Source organism: Oncorhynchus mykiss, chromosome 17 (assembly GCF_057628025.1).
Source record: "Oncorhynchus mykiss isolate SJ-2025 chromosome 17, ASM5762802v1, whole genome shotgun sequence".
NCBI classification, from domain to species: domain Eukaryota; kingdom Metazoa; phylum Chordata; class Actinopteri; order Salmoniformes; family Salmonidae; genus Oncorhynchus; species Oncorhynchus mykiss.
The window spans coordinates 16,599,494-16,621,830 of NC_143038.1; the positions used below are offsets into that span (position 1 = coordinate 16,599,494).

A 22,337-nucleotide genomic window follows, 5' to 3' on the forward strand; every position below is an offset into this window, starting at 1 on the left:
CTTCACTACATTACAAATGGATTTCACTGTAAGGCCTACCTACACCTATTGTATTCAGTGCATGTGACAAATAAAATTTGATTTTAACTCAAATCTTTGAAGTTGTTGCGTTTTATATTTTTGTTCAGTGTACTGTAAATGATCGAGACGATGTGGATGACAGCAAGTAAGAGAACATGGGTAAGCTTGTTATCAAGGCAAAGGGTGGCTACTTTGAAGAATCTCAAATATAAAATGTTGATTTTTAACTTTTTGTTTTGTTTACTACATGATTCCATATGTGTTATTTCATAGTTTTGATGTTCACTTTTATTCTACAATGTAGAAAATAGTAAAAATAAAGAGAACCCATGGAATGAGTAGGTGTGTCCAAACTTTTGACTGGTACTGTATATACGTGCCGTGTTCAACCAGTCCAACCATTTCAGAGTTTCCTAGTTCCAACTAGCACACGAATGCCGCATGACATTAAGCGAGAGGAGAGACATGACACTATAGAGTACCACAGCGTGAGTCATATCCATAAAAATCACCTTGTCTGAGAGAGATTTCCATGGTTATCAAAACGACACGCCAGGGTAAGCCTACACGAAACACAGCACTTATTTTAAGTTTCTCTAAAATCCCCTATGGAAAAAAAATCAATGGTGGAACCATTTCCCTGTTTCACCTCTAGCTTTTGTGGGTATTATGACACCACTGTGGGGCTCCATGCTGATAACGTTTGTAACCTTTAACATATACATTCCCACTATGCATGTATAATAGGAAACAAAGTAAATTATATTGTGCTAACTGTATTAAGTTAAAGCAAGCATTCAGACCAGCCTTTTTGATTGAACTTCCCTAAACTACATTACATTGTACCTGGATTTCGATGCTACTGTGGACATTCCTCTTTTCAACATGCTGTCAGGGGGTGGTAGAAGCCACATCCCAGCACGGTGAAACAAGGAGGAGTTTATTGTTGCCAGGTGGGATTAAGCTGCGGTCACAATTTTGTGGGAAATTGGTATTTAACATATGATTGGATGAATCCATTTGAACGGCCCTCCAACTGGTAATTACTGGGAAACTCGTTTATCATCGCCAATGGGTGGGTGGATGCTTATGCCTCTCATATTCTAGTCGGAACTAGGAAACGCTGAAATTTACGATTTGCTAACTGGTTGTAGTTATACCGCTGCTTTCATCGAATTAGCAACTCGGAAATGTCCGTGTTTTCTAGTTCCGACTAGCATTTGAACGCGGCATAAACACCCACTTCTATCACATGCCTAGTTAAATAAAATAAAAAAATAACATGCTCAACTCTGATGTTGTTGACAAAGGAAAAGGACCTCTATAACCAACCTGCACTCAGGGGTAGACGTAACATAGTAAATGTAAATCCGGAACATTCCAATTATTAAGTGTTAGTATGTAATCTATTAATTTGTGGATGTCCATCATCCATTTCGTATGATATATTACAAATTACAATTCATATGATATTTTACGTTTCACAAAACATATATGTTACGAATTCTGATTTGTTGTTGATAACCTTAGCTAGGTGGCCGGTGTGGCTAATGCTAACATTAGCTAGGTGGCTAACGTTAGCTAGGCTAGAGGTTAAAAGGTTACGAGTTAGGTTAAAGGGTTAGCTAACATGCTAAGTAGCTAAAAAGTTGTAAGTAGTTGCAAAGTTGCTAATTAGTTCAGATGCTAAAGTTTTCCATGATGAGATTTGAACGGTCACGAGACTTTCACGGTATACGCCTACCCATCCACCCTACTTTAGTTTTTGCCTTAAAGGTGCAATATGCAGAAATCGCTCCGCCTTTACCTGGATGCTAAAATTCTAATAGTTCTTCTAATTTCAGTTTGTGACAAAACAAGCAATGTAGAGAATCATTTAACATCTAAACCACTGTGAAATATATTTTCAAAAACCCCAAATATAGTATTTTCAGCTTTTTGAAGCTGGTGTATAAAAACTGAAAGTAAATTATACAAAAAATTATGAACGGGAAGCATCGAAATAGCGCACTTAAAACCAATCTACCTCTTCTTAGACTTGCTTTCAATGAGAATGACAGATCTATAACTCATATTACGTGGATGTGTACTCAGAGCATGTGTTGACCAAAAATGCAATCACTGGCATTTTCAACCTGTCCCTGACCCAGTCTGTAACACCTACATGTTTCAAGCAGACCACCATAGTCCCTGTGCCCAAGAACACCAAGGTAACCCAAATGACTACCAACCTGTTGCACTTTGAAAGGCTGGTCATGGCTCACATCAATGCCATCATCACAGAAACCCTAGACCCACTCCAATTTGCATACTGCCCCAACAGATCCACAGATGACACAATCTCTACTGCACTCCACACTGCCCGACACGAGCACCATCATTATGTTTTCTGACAACACAACGGTGGTAGGCCTGATCACCGACAACTATTAGATAGCCTGTAAGGAAGGAGGAGGTCAGAGACCTGGCAGTGTGGTGCCAGGACAACAATCTCTTCAACGTGATCAAGACAAAGGAGATGACTGTGGACTACAGGAAAAGGAAGGCCGAGCACGCCCCCATTCTCATCGATTGGGCTTTAGTGGAGCAAGGTCGAGAGCTTCAAGTTACTTGGTGTCCACATCACCAACAAACTATCATGGTCCAAACACACCAAGACAGTCATGAAAAGTTTTACATCTGCACCATCAAGAACATGGTTGCATCACAGTTTGTTATGCCAACTGCTTGGCATCAGACCGCTAGGTGCTACAGAGGGTAGTGCGTACGAACCAGTACATCACTGGGGCCAAGCTTCCTGCCATCCGGGACCTTTATACCAGGCGGTGTCAGAAGAAGGCCCTAATAATTGCCAATGATTCCAGCCCCCCTAGTCATAGACTGTTCTCTCTGCTACCACACGGCTAGCGGTACCGGAGCGCCAAGTCTAGGTCCAAAAGGCTCTTTGGAAGCTTCTACTCCCAAGCCATAAGACTCCTTAACAGCTAATCAAATGGCTAACGAGACTATTTGCATTGACACCCCTTTTTATTTTTACGCTGCTGCTACTCGCTGTTTATTATCTATGCATAGTCACCCCCGCACATTGACTCGGTATCGGTACCCGCTGTATATATCGCCTCGTTATTGTCATTTTATTGTGTTACTTTAAAATATATATATATATATTTAGTAAATATTTTCTTAACCAACAATGCAGTTTTAAGAAAAATAAGAGTTAAGGGCTTGTAAGTAAACATTTCACAGTATTTGCCACGTGAAAAATCTGAATTTGGTCGCCCAAAAAGTCTTACATAACCATATATACCAAACGTAAACGTAAATATCATACTCATTGGACTGTAACTTTACAATGTTACGGATAGTTTAATAAGACCGGGCCACTATAATAGCATTTTCGGCAGTTACATGCAACAACAAAATAGTATTCATAAAAACGAATCTGTTCATATATTTTTTGTAGCCCAATGTGCATGATAGCTCTAGTTTTAAATTATGGTTGATGCAGCTTGTGTGCCATTAGCCAATTAGCGTTTCTCAACGAGTTGAACGCATGTGAACGCACACAACTCCTATTTACCGCTTCACAACTGATGATTACCACCTTCCCTCTTGGTTATGAACGCAGCATTATTATATTCGCAGATCGCGTCACTCGAGTTTGGGTTGGGTTGCAGTCGTTTGTTAATTCAATTGATAGCTTTCCTAGTGGGCAAATGCCCGTAAAGATACACATTCGTCTAAAAATGTTAGTCTTTAATAGATAGATTAAATATGGATTGAAAATTGGATTTAACAGTGGACTATTTCTGCCGTTCTATTATTCACGGCTGCACATTTGTACAAAACCTTTGTTGGGCCAAATGGCCATTTCGATCAGGTGGCCACCGGACTAATCCTGAGAAATTATTTCAAGGGATAGATAGATCGTTGTCATTGAGAAGGGCATTGTTACAATACCACTGCAACAGGTCTCCAGTAAAGACGACATCAATAATTGTGTAACAGGAGAATGTAAATTAGAGAGGCACTCGTGCGTATAATACACGGGGGCGACAGAAAAAAAGGAATAAACTTGATTCGATGTCACTGCTCTGTTGGGTTATCGAATACGTAAGGGATTTGATATCCTCGAATCGAAGATAGCAATAGCCAATGCGATACGGAGCCAATATGATGCCGGTGAGTTATTTTAACAGACTACATGTTCCTTTGATGTTATGATTAAGATTATGATTAGACAAGACAGAATTGTTTAGAATATGCCCTCTCTCCCTAGGCTATGTTTTATCTAGTTCCTCAGCCTATAGCATCTAGTTCTCTATTATATTGAGACAAAGGCAGGATCTCCACACAAAATCTGAGTAGGTTTTTAGCACACTGACAATCAACATGTTGCTGGCAACAGTGGCATACAGTGGTAACAATAGCAGGTTCTGTAAATACTGTGTATTTTTGTCATTTTTAGCAGATTTATGGGAGCAATCAGGGTTAAGTACCAAGGCAATGTCGACAGGTTTTAGACCTAGTCATGTCAGGATTCGAACCAGCATCGTTTCGGTTACTGTCCCAACGCACTTAACCGCTAAACTACCTGCCGCGCTTGCAGCCTTCAATTTTCAATTAATCCCTGGCTGCATTAATGACTTTCAGTAAACCCAGTCTTCCAATCCAGGGTAACAATACAGGACAGGTTTGTTTGAATACCCCACATATTGGCCAATTATGGGCTTCCTTGACCAGAGTGTTGTATGCAACATTAGCGTGATTAACAATAGTGGAATCGGAGGTTTGCCTTCAAAATAAAAGACCACCATTGAAATTGATGAAAACCGATAAACATTGTGGAATCATTGTACTAGATACTGCTAAACAAAGATGGAGTGTTATATAAATTCAACAAAATACAATAACTAGTTAATTTGACACAAAAGTAAAAATCAGTTGAAATTGCACTGCGGATGTATAGACTTCAGAATTGCACTGGGGGCATACATATATGTTTTATATTTAACCAGGCAAGTTGGTAAAGAACAAATTCTTATTTACAATGACGACAGTGGGTTAACCGCCTTGTTCAGGGGAAGAAATACAGATTTTTTTTTACCTTGTCAGCTCAGGGATTCGATCTAGCAACCTTTCAGTTACTGGTCCAATGCTCTAACCACTAGGCTACCTGCTGTAATGTTTGGATTCCAAAGCTATACGATACTACAGATAGCAAGTTAATTATCTCATATCTCGGAATAGATGTGTAGTGTTGTACTTCTTTGAGTTTTTACCGCCAATAGACTCATTCATTCCTTGACTGAGAGCGCTTCTTGTCCCAGAATCGCCCAGAATGCACCTCACGGCCCATTGACGTAGCATGGGCAACGTTTCCCATCTCAAAGTATATCTGCCGTTGCGAATGTCAAACTCCACTCTGTGAGGCACATCGATCTGCAGGTTAAGATTGTAGACTCCTAAATTGATAGTGCAGTTTGTTTAGGCAATTTTACAGCAAACTAGCTTCTTTACATGCTGACATTTCTTTGGTATTATAGTGTAGCTACGTTTGCTAGTTAGCTATCTAGCCAGATAGTCAGCCCATAGAGAGCATTGCATTATGGATTTTATAAACGACTTGAGATGCCACAGATGATTTTCATTATTGCTACCAACCTTACTATAATGCCAAAGTTAGACATTTGTTCACAAAAATATTGTTTTCACATATTTGTTTTTTGAACACTGTAAATTTAAAGGAATGAGTGGTTTGGAGTGGATTTTTCCTTCCAATCTCACCAGTCAACCTACTATCTGTTTATTGAACATGTACATGAACATGCCTTACCTATGGATCCTGGGTTCATGAAATGGGGTTCCAGCCTACTCCGTGACACCCACAGATTACAATTCTAAAGAGTATGCACAAATATTAGTGTCGTAGCTCTTATTGTGAGACTTTATTTTCTCTAGTTTCATCTGTTTGCATCAGTTTCAATGGCAGACTTTTATTGTTGCTCATGCTCATGTTCAGAAATTCCATGTGTTCTCTGAATGTCAGGTTCTTTCCTTATCATATCTCATGACATTTCAGACATTTCAGAAATTAAAGAATGGTTTAAAATCATGCATATGAGGTTAACTGCCAGTTAGGCTACTAGAAAAACTTCCCAATTTAAAGGTTTGTGGTTGGTTTGGTACACAACATTGTTGATGACATGGTGATAATGTGTGACCTCTGTCCTCTTTTGGTGTATGGACAAAATAAATAAAAAACTGCCTCCCAAGTGGCACCGTGGTCTAAGACAGTGCTTGAGGGGTCACTACAGCCCCAGGTTTGATCCCAGGCACACAACCGGCCGTGACACCCATAGGGTGGTGCACAAATGGCCCAGGTTAGGGGAGGACTGCTTAACACAGCGCGCATCCAACCCGGAAGCCAGCACCAATGTGTCGGAGGAAACACTGTGCACCTGGCGTGCACTGCGTGCATGTTCCGTGGTGCGTGATGAGTCAAGGATATCCCTACCTGCTAAGCCCTCCCTAACCCAGACGGCGCTAGGCTGGTTACGACAGAGCCTGGTCGCGAACCCAGGGTCTTTGGTGGCACAGCACCCTTAACCACTGCGCCACCCGTGAGGCCCCGATATCATAGATAGTCAGTCCTTGAATCAATATCTCTGTCTATCATTTCTCCATGCCCATCTGTTAGCTTTTCACCAAAACAGAGACAGAGACTTTGTTATTGTTTCAACTACAGATTCTAGTTTTAAAGGTAAAAAAGCAAATAAGACAATTTTTTTGAAAAATGTATAAAAATAAATGTAACAATAGTTTGACAAATCGGTAAGCTTTGAAATAATATCAAAGTCAATTGTTGATATTTTTCAGTGATGAAGATATGGATGTCTCATGGTGAAGCATGCAAAATGGGTCCATTTCGAGCGCCTCCATCTCCTGAATGTTTTGTCATTCCTGTCCAAAAAGTCACTGTCTGACCACTTCTACCGTGGGAAAATGGGAATGGAAGGTTTCGTTCAAATCAAAAGGGGGTGCTGTCAAAAAGTGACTGAATTCATGTAGAACATCCCAGCTTACAAAATGTAACCCTTATTGGGATTTTTTTATACAACGGGTGGTTCCATCTGACTCATCTGCCCAGTCAGGCAATTTATAAACTTGCCATTGACTCCAGGTAAATGCACATTGTAAACTGTTTAGGTGCAGATAATGCATACTTTGGTTGAGTGCACCCATTCATAGCAGTCTCAGGCCCTTACATCGAGAGTAGAATGTATACAATGCATAGTCATATGAGAGGTAGTGTGAGCCTCAAATCTTACCCCACACCCAGAGCACGACTGCTGTAACCAGTAAATAAGAATGTGTTCTTAACCGACTTGCCTAGTTAAATAAAAAACACTCTTGGGTTTGACACTTACAAGATCCTCTTTGTGTGCTGCAAGAAAGTGTGACTGAATTTGTTTATAAAACTGTACTATGTGAAACAAAATACAAACTAACATTCTTACAAATTTGAACAGGCTTTCCTGCATTGCTCTAATCTTTATCAGTCGTAACCTGGATCGGTTTCTATGTTTAGATTTTCCATGAGGTGGGTGCAGGGTTCCACACACAATGGGCACAATGGTGTTCTATTATTAGCTGGTCTGCAGAATGGTAAATCCAGATATTATCGAAGCTCTTGAGTGCGTCACTTGTTTGGCTCTGTTGAGGTCCGGTGTTTCCAAGTGAGGATTTACTGTCCTTATAGCCCTTGGACATGGTAGAGTACATGATTATTACTGTGTAACAATATACCCGAGTGATGATGTGTAAATTAGAGCCAACATGTCATCCTCAACAACATCTAAACGTTTTCCCTTTTCTTGTTCAACCAGACACTGATCTTTAAAAGGAACCTTGACTAATGAGTGGATGACATATCTTGACAACAGTTGAACCTAGTGAAGAAGAGGACAGTTGCCTTATCACTTGTGTAATTTTGCTAGTTAAACATGGGTTGGAAAGTAGACACAAAACAAGAAGTACAGCTATTTGAAGAACAATGACCCTGCATTGTTAAACTGTAATGACGGTGAGCGAAATATAACTCAGCGTGTCTGTTTGTTCCTCTTGGGAGCCCTATAGTGTTGGCCCTACATCTTGTGTTTCTTTATATAGGTTGAGATCCTGGAAAATTAGTGTTAGCCATGGTGGAACTCATAAATGTGGTGGTTAGGCTAAATCTATTTCAGGCTGTTCCATCATGTGGTTATGTGAACGGAGAATAGATTTTTACTCAACTTGCAAGGACCTCCTATCTTCAAGTGATTATTTAGCATGGTCAGGGGTGGTACAGATAGGGGTAAATAATAGATTAGTTTATAGGCTAGGCCTAACTTTGTTTTCTTGTTCCAAATATCATTGATTACTATTGTTAAACTCATCTCACACCTGAGGTTACAGAGTGCCTTTGCAACTGTTACCACTGTAACCAGTAGCAACCACACAGACACACACACTCTTTCTGCTGCGACATTTAGGCTATTTCTAAATTCATTAGGCGATTATTCAAAAGTACTGCTCCATGGCTGTGGTGGAGATTTACAATGACATTTCCCATTGTCCCAAAATGCCTATGTCAAAATGTAAACATTTCAGCGACTGGGTTGTATTTGCTTTCACCCAGTACTGTTTTTCTGCTCCCAGAGTAACGCTCAGCACAGTGGGGGTTGGGAACGGGGGAGGGTTGCTACTGCTACGCTGATTCAATAGTAAAGTCACGTGAGCCTGGCCATATGGCCTGGGTCCAGGCTGCAGCTTAAAAACATTGGGAGCTGACCGGCTCGCAAGCCTATCCCAATCTGCCAACATTTTATTAAAGATCCACACAACCACAAGTCAAGGGTTAGTGCTAATATCTTTTTTAAAACATGGAATGGAGAAAAGGATACCGCTTTAACTGAAAAGGTCCCTGTTTCAAGAGGGAACACAACAGTTCTTTGAAGTTGGACTCCGTAGGATGGCTTTGCCCCGATGATGCATGTATTGACAGATGCTCATTTGTTGTATGCTGTTATTGGCATGAATAATTAATGACTCCAGTGGGTTGGATTACTCCTCTAGCTTGTAACTGCCGTCACAGCAAACTTAACTCTCTATTTCCAATTAATTAGCTTTCAATTTGTGTCCGTCATGGTATATCGACAATTCACTCAACCTGTTTAACCAAATGTAATGGTCAGTTGGTCCGATAACAACTTGCGTGTGTCATTTCAACTTGTTCTCTTCCCATGCCTACTTTTGAGCACTTTAGCATTTATAGCACCACAGCACAATAACTCACCAAGAATGAATGTCACAAAAAAAGGTTATTTTGATTTCCTCAAGGCGTCTCATGCAAAGTTGTTTTTTGGGAAGAAATTTTCAGGCGCAAGAAGGGCTTTGTCAGTAATTAGATTTCGGATTAAGACCACCATCCACGATTAATTTAGTCTATCCCTATCAACAGTGATTTATACATGATAAAATACACAACCTTTTAGTTGAAATTTTGTTAAGAGAATGTGTTATAGATTCTCTAGTCCGAGTCATCGTGGTCAAATGCCTGACGCCTATGTTTATGTCACCTAATAACAGAGGAACAATTTGCAATTACAGCTAATCTTTCCAAAGATCTCATAGCACTTAGCTCATCACCTTATTCTCCACCAATTAGAATCCCTATTGCTAATGACGTTTGTTCTCAGTCACACTGATGCGCAATTAATGAGAAGCTTAGCCTCACCGATCTCATTAGATGCCCCACACTGTGAAACATTTTTTTTTTTTTTTTAACCACAGACTAGACCTCCCAGGCCAATGTCTGATCAGAATAGTGTTAAGTTGCCCCAGACACTCATCATGGGTCAGTTTTGCATTTTTAGGATTGGGGGAGGGGATGCTGATCCTAGATATGTACTTAGGGGAAACTTTACCCCCAAGCTGTCTGATCTGTCTGAATAGAAGGGCGATGTTGTGTTATTAGGGCTGCCCCCACACGCAAAGTCAAAGTGCTCTGCCTTTCCCCTGTGTGAATCAGGGGAATTGTATTCAATCAAGCCGCCTGTTTATATAGAATCTATCCTTAGAATTGAAAACAATCCATTCTAATTCTATCGTGGCTTTATTAATACAACTACTGCCTATGCACACGTCTTATTCTGAAAACTGGAATTATCAGTATGTGGGGGCTACCTGGAATACAGTGTAGCCTATAGGACAAATTCTCTCACAGGAAGTAAAGTATTCTATTCTACTTCTGGTTCTCCAAGATATACAGTGGGGTCTAAAATTATTGACACCCTTGATAAAGTTTAGCAGTAATGACTGTATAAAATAATTCGTACTAATACAATTGCTTAGAGAAATGACTGCTCAGCAAGGAAGAAGCCACTGCTCCAAAACCAACATAAAAAAACAAGACTACGGTTTGCAACTGCACATGGGGACAAAGATTGTACGTTTTGGAGAAATGTCCTCTGTTCTGATGAAAGAAATTGTATTGTTTGGCCATAATGACCATCGTTATGTTTGGAGGAAAAAGGGGGAGGATTGCAAGCCAAAGAACACCATCCCAACCATGAAGCACGGGGGTGGCAACATCATGTTGTGGGGGTGCTTTGCTGCAGGAGGGACTGGTGCACTTCACAAAATGGATGGCATCCTGAGGGAGGAAAATGATGTGGATATTTTGAAGCAACATCTCAAGACATCAGTCAGGAAGTTGAAGCTTGGTCGCAAATGGGTCTTCCAAATGGACAATGACCCCAAGCATACTTCCAAAGTTGTGGCAAAATGGCTTAAGGACAACAAAGTCAAAGTATTGGAGTGGCCATCACAAAGCCCTTACCTCAATCCTATAGAAGCTTTGTGGGCAGAACTGAAAAAGCAAGGAGGCCTACAAACCTGACTCAGTTACACCAGCTCTGTCAGGAGGAATGGGCCAAAATTCACCCAACTTATTGTGGGAAGCTTGTGGAAGGCTACCCAAAAATGTTTGACCCAAGTTAAACAATTTAAAGGCAATGCTATCACATACTAATTGAGTGTATGTAAACTTCTGACCCACTGGGAATGTGATGAATGAAATTAAAGCTGAAATAAATCACACTTTGTACTATTATTCTGACGTTCCACATTTTTAAATAAAGTGGTGATCCTAAGACAGGGAATTTTTACTAGGATTAAATGTCAGGAATTGTGAGAAACCGAGTTTAAATATATTTGGCTAGGGTGTATGTAAACTTCCGACTTCAGCTGTAGGTAGTTGGGAATTGTTCGATTATTTGTTAGATATTACTGCACCATTGGAACTAAAAGCACAAGCATTTCGCTACGCTCGCGTTAACATCTGCTAACCATGTGTGTGTGACCAATAAGATTTGTATTTTTATTTGATTATTCAAAATCATGGTAGCATCCACGCTAATGTAAAAGTGTTTAGAAACATATTATATTGTTATTTACAGTAAAAGTGACTCTAAAATGACACAATACATGAATGACTATGTTTTGTTTAGCTTTTTTTCTCCCAATTTCATTACGATCTTGTCTCGTCACTGCAACTCCCCAACGGGCTCAGTAGAGGTGAAGGTCGAGTCAGGCGTCCTCCGAAACATGACCCGCCAAACCGCACTCCTTAACACACGCCCGCTTAACTCGGAAGCCAGCTGCACCAATGTGTCGGAGGAAACACAGCTCTACTGACGATCAGTCAGCCTGCAAAGTATTACCCTACATAGGGAATATGGTGCAATCGCGGATGCAGGCCAAGAGCCAGCAATGATAGCTCCCCTATACATTTGTGTATGGAAATACAAGTGTGCTACTTTGCATGTAATTTGATATTCGGTCGAAATGTTTTCGACAAGTCTTACAAAAGCCATGCATTCAGTGAGTGGTGCCAAGCAAACAGGGACATGCCAAGGAATTAGCATAAGCCCCCAATGTTCGCGGACCCATTTTTTTCTGAATTGTAGTTGTAAATAAAATATTATCTTATGCTCATTATTTAATGAGGCTATATTTGGGCATTTTCACAGCATTTGTAGGCCTTTTTAGACATGAACTTTTTTTTAATGAGCCTTACCAAGTAGGGTGCACTTCATCTCTGATTGTCCTAGATGGCCTCAAGGCTCACTCAGATCTCCCAATGTGCCTACCTTTTCCCATAGCCCTTGCCCTATGTGATTAAAATGACGGCCCAGTGCAGTGAAACAGGAAATGACAGCCTCCTTCACTTTATCAACCTCTGACACCATGCCCCACTTCTGTACTGGTTGAAACATGGGCTTCCTTAAGATGTGTATTTAGTCCAACGTTTTCCTATTACCACTCAATAAATGAATACATTAGTGTACGTGTGGTTTGGTTGATGAACAGCGTTAGTTTAAATACATTTGCTGTTGAGAAGTGTGCGGTATACAGAGGAACAAGCTGGGGTCCACATTTTTCTTCAAGCGGCTTTACAAGATACAAATAGGATTCAAATCAGCTATATACTGTTAAAGTGCGACTGCCTTTTAAAAATCCCCTTGCAAATCCCCTATGTGGCATTGATAGGAGTCAGAAACAGTTATTCTAGTGTCAAAATTGACTACAAAATGTAAATACGCAAATTTTGGTCATAAAGTCAGTCTTGTCTAAAACTGAGTTTGGAACATCTGTGCGTCACAATGGGTATTTGCCACTCCCCAATGTGTGCATGTCTGAAGAGAGGCCGGAAGTTGGGAAGTCTTTTTGCGGACATTAGTTATCTTGTTTTCTGCAAACAGGAAGTCCTCTGGCTTTGCATGATGATGTCATATGGTGGAGTCTACCTTTTAAGAGGGCACATGGCCATGATGTTATCCTAACTCTAATTGCCAGTCTGTGGATTTCTTGTACTCCTAGCGTGACTAGGACCGAAAGGCAGTCAGTCATATCCCCAGCTGTAGTCCGATCCAGTGCCCAGATTGAGAGCATATTTTAAAAGAGGACAAAAAAAAGCCTCTTTTTAAACCTTTAGTGCACAGCTGCTTCAAACCGGATACTTGAATTGGTGCATGGAGTGTCAGCTGGCAAGCTTGTGCCACGGTTTCACAAATGTAGGATCAGTCGGCATTACGAGTGGTTTAGCATTGTTACGTGTCTTTCAGCCACTTCTGTTAAATGGCAGATGTTTGTGGCGGATGTGGAAGGCTTTATTATTTTATACTGTTGCCTCGGCATAATTATGTTTCTCTCCATAATCCAACTATGCTTGACATCATAGATTTATCATGAATGGGTTCCGGCTTGAACACCTTTGACAAATTTCAGGAAATTGGTAGACAGCTCTGTTTGACAAATAATTTGAAAACCAATCAGATTGATAGTTTAGTAGGTTCTAAATCTCCTGATTTTTATATGGATTATCTCCAAATTATAACTGGTTTTAGGCAGAGGTTTCCGGAATGGTAGGTTCTGTAGGTTGTTAGTGGGAACGTAGTGCTGCAGCGATGGCAGAGTCTACAGGACAGCTTCCATGTGGGACACATCCTGAGAGTAACATGGCACCTCATGGACCTGGTCAAAAGTAATGCACTAGGGAAAAGGGTTGCCATTTTGGGATGCATCTGCAGTCTAAAGCCCATCTGTTACCTCAGTGATATGGACCTTTCAGGCCCCATGCCAGACCACCACTACGATGCAACAAGTCAATGATGGCTTCTTGCATCCTCTATACCTTTGGGCAGCGGAGCGTGTTTGGCTTGGCCTGCTATTTATGGTGCGAAGAAATGACTTGCACTTGGCTCTATAACCCTTTATTGTCCCCCATATACAGTTGTCACGGTGGCTGGCTGCAGCGTTTGCGCATTTGAAATGAAACCATTGACCTATGTAGAATCTTGTGAAAGGTCAAATTCACAGAGCCCGCCCCCGTTTCTCGAGGACCAGTGTCCTTGACAGTGTTGCCTCTTCATCATGTTTTCATTTTCAGAGACTGGAGCTTGGCTCTATTGGAATTTGAGACCCAGTTTTCTCTTTGGAAAAAATGTTCAGAACTGCATTCGCCCCTTTATAATTCCAGAGGGGGTTCTGGAGTAGTTCCCAGATTGTCCCCATTCTGTCTTTGGGCTGGCTCACTCCAGATGTTGAAGCAAAGCCATTATTATTTGTGGAATTCCCTGTGGGAACTTCTATGTAAAAGGACCCATAAGCACAACATGTGAAGTTCATAGGACCATGTCAAATTGGGTGACAAATGAAAGCCACAAGTCTATATTTTTGAGAAATTAAGGCATATATGCGTTTCAACCATTTTCCATCCTCAAAATTAGGAATAAACAAATTGTCAAACAGATGGAAAAGGGGTCTTAGAAAACATCTACCAGAAAGTCTTAAAAGGTATTAGAAATACATCAAAACACAATCATGTTGAATTAGACCCCTGCTAACTGATATCAACACACAAAAAAAAAATGCAACAGGCAACAATTTTAACTATTTTCTTAGTTACAGTTCATAAAAGGAGACTCAGTCAATTGAAATACATTTATTAGAACCTAATCTATGGATTTCACATGACTGGGCAGGGGCACAGCCATGGGTGGGCCTGGGAGGGCATAGGCTTTATTACAGACAGAAATACCTGTTGTTTAACCTGTACATTTTAGTGGCCTTTTGTCGCTGCACAAGGTGCACCTGTGTAGTTATTATGCTGTTCAATCAGCCTGTTGATGTGTCATACCTGTCAGGTGGATGGGTTATATTGGCAAATGAGAAATGCTCACTAACAGGGATGTAAACAAATTTGTACACACAATTTGAGAGAACGTATTTTTGTGCATATGGAACATTTCTGGGATCTTGTATTTCTGCTCATGAAACATGGGACCAACACTTTACATGAGCAGGGATAGATTAAGAAATCATACGCTTTGTTCTTTAAATAGGCCCCGCCAGTTAATTAGTGTTTTCACTGATATCGATTTTGTTTCATGAATTATTAAGGGATTGAAACTCAAATCTGTTACCAAATCGGTAACAGAATGTCAGAAAAATTGGTAATGGAATGTCTGCATTTGAAATGGTACAATGGGAAATCATAATAGTCACAAACAACAGTTGCTACTGTTCTCCATTTTGCTGGCGTACTATTATGTTCAGCTGATAAATGTTTTCCTTTCTCCTTCTGTCGTCTGGTTGTCAGAGAAAGAGGAAGAAAAGTCAGGACAACCTCTTCTCTCTATCTCTAACGTAACCTCTCCTGGCTCTTACTGACTACTCCCCATGAGCCCCCTCTCTTTAAATTCTTTATTTGGTCACGGACACCTATGTTTCATACGTTTGGACACCACAGTACAGTAAACAAAAGTAGAGAATAATTCAGCATAAATAAAAGTAGAATATAGTTCAGTAGAGTAAGGTACAGTACATTACCCTATAATGTACTATACTCTACTATATTTACTGTGTTCTGTACTGTACTCTACATATCTCTACTGTGCTGTACTTTGATGTCCAAACGTGTGAAAAATAGACGTCTTTGATTGGTTCAGATTTGTTCTAGACCAACCACATTTGGTCTTGTTTGGTGGTGGAGCTCAATAAAATAATAGCCAGTGTGTAGAATAATACCTCCATATGCAAACGAGGATATTGCACCTTTGTATACGTATTTAGGGTGAATGACCTTCATATCCAAAATGATGCATTTCTGTGTAGTATAGATCAAGGACCAATGATGAAATTCTGTTGCCTCAATTCTGTTACCGGGTGTAAATCCACTTCACGTTCAATAACCAAAATATATATTTTTTTCTAATTCAGGGTGTCATGTCATGGCTGACATCCCATTCTTTCTGCAGACATTTCTGAATCTTAATTCGGAGCAGATTTGTAAGTGTTTGGAAATGTGGTCACATAAACTGAGGGAGATTTAACTGAAATTCTGTTACCAAACTTCCAGTAAATGTTTTATTTTTTTTATTTATGTTCATTGTAATTTCTTAGTCCTTGTGCGTAGAGTTGTATGGTTTGTAAACTTTTTTTTAAATCAATGGTTTTTGTTTGGCATACATTTTAAGTAAAAAAATATGAGTCTAAGCCCAATTCCGTTACCGTGGAATTGCCCCTATTAGGAAAAAAGACCACACTGACAAATGACTCCCTGTAAGATTTTTGGATCCAAAATAGACATTGACCATCTGTTTGTTTTCAAATGGAACAGGTACCTAATGTGCTACTTATTCTGTTCTCACTATTTTTGCGAGTCCCCCACTGCGATGGGCTTTCTGAATTGGCTCAGTCTTTGTCTGGGGTTGGACCCAGATGTTCTTTTAACAGGGTTTCTCATTCTATCATATTGTACACAGCACCAATGTCGAGTAACGCTGTTCTAATGGTCTATTTTTTACTGTGTCTTAGATGTTCCTCACCGTGTACCTCAGCAACAACGACCAGCATTTCACAGAGGTGCCCGTTACCCCGGAAACCCTGTGTCGTGATGTGGTGGAGCTGTGCAAGGAGCCCGGGGAGGGAGAATGCTACCTAGCTGAAATGTGGCGAGGTTCAGGTGAGTTTCAGAACGGTTCTTACTCTGTCTTCTGCAGTAAAAAGAGACAGTGAAGTAAGTAGGAGAGGAGTGCTAGAAGGGCATGGGCCCTTCACCGTAGTCATGTGTGAGACTGTGGTATGACTGCTAGACCAGCCAGGACATATCCTGGCTAACATTTAACAGCAGTGTTAACTCTAGGTTTATGTTAAGGAGGGCTGCACTCATCAGTGTTGAACTGAATGAAACCAATCGAAGGCTAAAGTTTTCAGTGGTGGGTAGGAGTACCCCCCCCCAAAAAAAACTGTTCCATTTCACTCTCTAGCCCCTACAGCTTCGATGTTCACTAATCTTAAAAGTGATGTAATAGGTGAAAGCAGTACCACTATCCCGTCAGATGTGAACACCTGAAGGGTAAGAGGCAAGGGACCAAAATGGAACCGTGCCTTGGACTCAAGAACCGCTTACTCAGGCATCTTTCTTTGTCACACCAGAACGCGCCATTAGTGACGGAGAGCGAATGCTGGACGTGCTCCAGCATTGGGGACAGCAGAGGGGGGAGGTTCGCTTCCTCCTGCGCCACGAACGGGCACCCTGCAGAGAGTCGGGTGAGAGCCACAAACACACATTTATCAATGCCCATCCCCCACCAGTACCCTGGATGTTAAATAGTGTGGTAACTGTATGTGTCAAGTGTAGCCTGAAAAATGGGGAAGCCTGGGTAGTCAGGTGTGTTTACTGACTGTTATGTGTGTGGTGTACACAATGTTCTATTCGTCCTATATTCCGTTACATTTGAGCCAAAGTTAATACAGCCGGCTACTATTCTAACTGGCAGACACATTTCGTTGTCCCCATTGTTGGGATGATGAATTTCAATACAATTGTTACCATATTAGAGTTGCTACGTGGCCACAATTGGATTTGAACAATGTCACATGTGAAGTAAAAACTCAAAATAACAAAGAAAAAATGTGTGATAAGATTGTATTTCTTCCTGTTATTTGGTGACGCATGCGGTTTTGACCATGGCACAATGCCAAGCATTCTAAACGTTGCTGAGATAATTAAAATCTCCGTGATCTCTTGCGGCTGCTGGGGACATCGTTATTTAACAGGGTACACTCTCGTTTTATGTCTTGCCTGCATTCTCTCAGGCCCAAAGGTCACCCAGGATTTTTCTGACTGTGACTGCGTCCCACATGGCCTGTGGGCCCTGGCCAATGTTGTGCACTATAAGGAATAGGATGCAGTTCATGATGCAGCCTGTGTGTGGTGATGATGATATGCCACGGGCACTGTCTGTGACTAACCTGAGCAATGCCATGCCACCCCGTGTGCCACATGGCCCACACATGCCAAGACGTATGTAAATGCCTGGCAGAAAGATTCTTCAGCCGTCCTTAATCCTTCTTTTGCTACTATTTTAAATGAACTTACCATAACCCAGTGGCACTATTGTCACAGCGTCCGTTGTGGTTGTTGGTTGTTGGTTGTAATAACACAATCCAGTTTATGAACACACCCCCCCATATGATGTAGAATATGGAACACTTTAACACACTTTAAAGGTGCTACACATAGGATTTGTATTTCATTTTTGCATTGTAATTTCAGAAAATGTACATAATATATCTGCAGTAATAGTGAAATGACGGTGTTTCGCAGTATTACTGACCTGCCAGTGTTGTGATTGGCTGTGATTAGGGTTGCATATTTTGGGGAATATTCAGAGGTGGAAACTTTGTGGGAATTAACGGGACTATATGCAATTTAATACTAATTCCATATAAATGTAGATGTTTTTTTTGCATTGGATATATTTACCATATCATATGGAGACAGAAACATAAACCTTTTACCTTATCATAAGTAGACTTAATTGCAAATTACAGGCCTCCCGGGTGGCGCAGTGGATAAGGGCGCTGTACTGCTGTGCCATCAGAGACTCTGGGTTTGCGCCCAGGCTCTGTCGTAACCAGCCGCGACCGGGAGGTCCGTGGGGTGACGCACAATTAGCATCGTCCCGCGTTAGGGAGGGCTTGGCCGGTAGGGATAACCTTGTCTCATCACGCACCAGCGACTCCTGTGGTGGGCCGGGCGCAGTGCGCGCTAACCAAGGGTGCCAGGTGCACGGTGTTTCCTCCGGGTTGGCTGGCTTCCGGGTTGGATGCACTCTGTTTAAGAAGCCGTGCGGCTTGGTTGGGTTGTGTATCGGAGGACGCATGACTTTCAACCTTCGTCTCTCCTGAGCCCGTACGGGAGTTGTAGCTACTAAAAACAATTGGATACCACAAAATTGGGGAGAAAAAGGGGTAAAAAAATAAAATAATAATAATTGCAAATTATTCCATCCTTCCAATATAAATAAAAAATATATATTTAGTTACGAATTGAACTTTAATTAAATGAGTAGACTCTTTACATGGGATGATTTCACTGAACAACAAAAGAAAGGGAACATTGAATGATCTCCAATGATCCATTGCATCTCCCATAAAGCTTTCAACATACATCTGTATGTTTTGGTTGTCTTCCTCTCAGGCTTCCATGTCTTCTCCCTGGACCTCCTCAATGTCCACTTCTTGAACATCAGACACTGAGGCCTCATCTTCACTGTCACTTTCCAACCTTTTTGAGGATGGCTCATTGTCAGGCTCAAAAAGCCTCAAATTTGCCCGGATGGCCACCAATTTTTCAACCCTTGTATTGGTGCTTTGGTGTGTGTGTGTGTGTTCCCAAACAAGGACCAGTTGTGCTCTGAGGCGGCTGTTGTTGGTGGGATTTGGAGGATGATGGAGGCAACAGGGGAAACAGCATCAGATCTACAAAGTCCCTTCCACCAGGTGGCTGATGAGATGTTGGCACGACTACCATATTGCATCTCCATCCCAAAGCCCTTGCTTGGAAGTGTTACTTCGCCAGACTGCCAAGAACCTTGCCCTCATCCAGGCCAAGGTGGCGAGACACAGTAGTGATGACACCATAGGCCTTGTTGATCTCTGCACCAGACAGGATGCTCTTGTCAGCATACTTGGGGTCCAACATGTATGCTGCAGTGTGTATGGGCTTCAGGCAGAAGTCTTCACACTTTTTGATGCATTTCAGAACTGCAGTTTCCTCTGCTTGGAGCAACAGTGAAGTGGGCAGGGCAGTATGGATTTCTTCTCTTACATCTGCAAGCAGAGTTTGAACATCAGACAGGATGGTATTGTCTCTCTCAATCCATGCAATAGCTATTGCTACACGTTTCAGGAGTTTCAGGCTGCTCTCCCAAAATACATCATCCAGGAGGATCATCTTGATGGGGCTGTCCATATCGGCAGACTGTGATATGGCCATTTCTTGGAGAGACTCCTTCCCCTCCAGGAGACTGTCAAACATGATGACAACACCACCCCAACGGGTGTTGCTGGGCAGCTTCAATGTGGTGCTCTTATTCTTCTCACTTTGCTTGGTGAGGTAGATTTCTGCTATAACTTGATGATCTGTTGTCAAAATGGGAAAGCTGTTTTGATTTTGTGGCTGTGTTTAGCGGAAATCAGGTCAAGCGGCCAATGTAGAAATTGCTCTGTCAATTCCTGGGTGCTAAAATTCAACACTGTTCACTCAATTTCAGTTTATGTGAGAAAACAAGCACTGAATAGTGTAGGGAATCATTGTACCATCTACATCGCTGTAAAATATATTTCATAACAAAAATATATAGTTTTTACAGCTGTTTGAAGCTGGTGGACCACGACCGAAAGTAAACAGCTCAAGCGCGAGTCTCCGCCATGTTACGGGGGAGGGGGGACATTTGTTTTGAATGCAGCCTAGTGCTGTTGCAGTTCACATAGATTCCACATGTGTAAGCACCTTTTTAAACAACTGCACCTTGTAGTCTGAGATGGCATGCTAACCATTAACCGCCCTCTCAGCTGGGGTGTATTCATTATGGAAACCATTTACCATTTTAAGAACCAAACGGAAGCAAACAGAGTAAAACATGTTTTTATTGGCCAAATTCAGGTAGGCCCCTCTCCGTTTGCTTCCATTTAAGAACCGCTTTGCAACAGAATTGGTGTCATGAATACGCCCATCCTCATGGTTAAAGTGAGCCCAAAGGGAACAATACACTTTACTTTCATTGCTGTGATCTAGGTTTTGTGCTTGTTATTTTTCCTCGAATATCTGCGTTGCGTTTTCATGAGACGATTAGCCAAGGTCATGTTCTTTTCAATGGTACCACTATGTGATGCCCCTTCATAACTTAGTCCTTTATGTCACTTGAAAACAACAGAAAGCCCTTTCTTTCTTAACCCAAGGCTCTCTGTTCATTTGAGAACCTTGTGTAGGTCCATGTGTTTGGGTTTCTAGTTGCTTGGAATGACGGGCCCCCTACGCAGGACTAAGCCGTATTACGCAACAGAGCAGTGCAAGGGATATCACAGAGCAGTGCAAGGGATATCACAGCACAAAGGCTTTATTATTTGTTCTCGGGACACGATTGTAGTCAATTACAACCAGTCTGGCTCGGCTCCTTGTTTTGCTTGTGCTGTTATTACCGTATAAGGTGTAGGATTTGGGTTGTATAACTAATAAGCCTGAGTTGTGGACCCCCAAAGAGCTTATTAAAGGGATCAGCCTTGTTGTTCTGCCTTTTTTTGGTTACCCATATAAGCTGTTCGCAAAACAGCATTGCATAACCGTCAGACACTGGCACGGGAAGAGCAACTGTGTGGACGAGGCCTGGTTCTTTTGGCTGCTCCACCAGTTATTACATAATGAGCAGTTCTACAACTCATGCTTGTCCTTTTCATCCCGTATCTTCAGAGTATGACCCCTATTCATGGCGCAGTGCTCGGGGTCTTGTGTCGGTTTTCCGGGTCATGTTTCTTCCGTCTTTGGTCATAAACCGACTGTAGTACACAAACAAATTGGAGCCCCCCAGTTTCCCAAAATAGCAATTAGCTTCTCACCTCTTTGTACACTTCCCATGATCAGTTGTGAAGCAAACGCATGTCCCTCTCCAACAGTTAGATATAAACACACACACAAGACAGCTGTATTTTGTCTTGTATAGGTGGATCAAGGGTTTCCGACCACTCGGCCAAAAGGAACATGGTCATGGTCCCTGTGGACCGATGCATGGAAAATGGGGTGAGTGAAACAATTGTACAACATTAAAATGAAGGAAGGTGGAAGCCGGTGGTTTAATGGTGTGGTGTGACACGTTCTTTGTCATTATTGACTCACCCCCCCCCCCCCCCCCCCAGGTGGCACCGCCTCGCATGGACATCACCCTCTCGGAGCTGCAGGAGATGGCATCACGGCAACAGCAGCAGATCAATTCGCAGCAGCAGCTCCTGGCCTCAAAGGTAGGGCAAGAGATTGGCCATGTTGGAGAGCATGACACGTTGTGGGTAAATTTTGACTGACCGACTTGGCTATAAATAATCATCAGTAATTATTTATGATGCAAGGGGATTTGTAGATCCGTGCAGTCGATGTCAAACAAGCCCATTGACTCGTTTGGCAGAGAAGCACCGCCACTAAATAAGGTCAAGACATGTAATTCTTTACCTCGTCTCATGCCGAGGCCAGCGTGAGGCAGATAGGCCTGCATGGCAGGGCTCTAGATGAGACAATGTCCAATAAAAAAAAGTTGTTTCTTTCCCTTTCTTACCAATGCTTATTAGCTTGACATAGGCTTCCAGTTGAATAGGCTTGCTCTAGCGTCTGGTTCCTCTCGAGGTTTCTTCCTAGACAGTTCTTCACACGGTCC

General features: G+C 41.7%; 1 protein-coding gene across 5 annotated transcripts in view; it reads left to right on the top strand.

The window, feature by feature from the left end:
• The first annotated feature begins 470 nt into the window (after positions 1–470).
• LOC110493802 (apoptosis-stimulating of p53 protein 2) overlaps positions 471–22,337 on the top strand; it is a 45,136-nt gene continuing 23,269 nt past the window's right edge. For 2 of the 5 annotated variants that reach the window (XM_021568296.3, XM_090204933.1), the window contains exons 1-5: positions 3,648–4,203; positions 16,444–16,591; positions 17,065–17,178; positions 21,636–21,712; positions 21,829–21,930. In XM_021568296.3, coding sequence (XP_021423971.3) covers positions 4,177–4,203; positions 16,444–16,591; positions 17,065–17,178; positions 21,636–21,712; positions 21,829–21,930 — 468 coding nt within the window. In that variant the 5' untranslated portion in view covers positions 3,648–4,176. Of the gene's footprint in view, positions 579–3,645; positions 4,204–16,443; positions 16,592–17,064; positions 17,179–21,635; positions 21,713–21,828; positions 21,931–22,337 lie in introns of those variants that run through there. The other 3 variants (XM_090204935.1, XM_090204934.1, XM_021568297.3) reach the window with 3 other exon arrangements.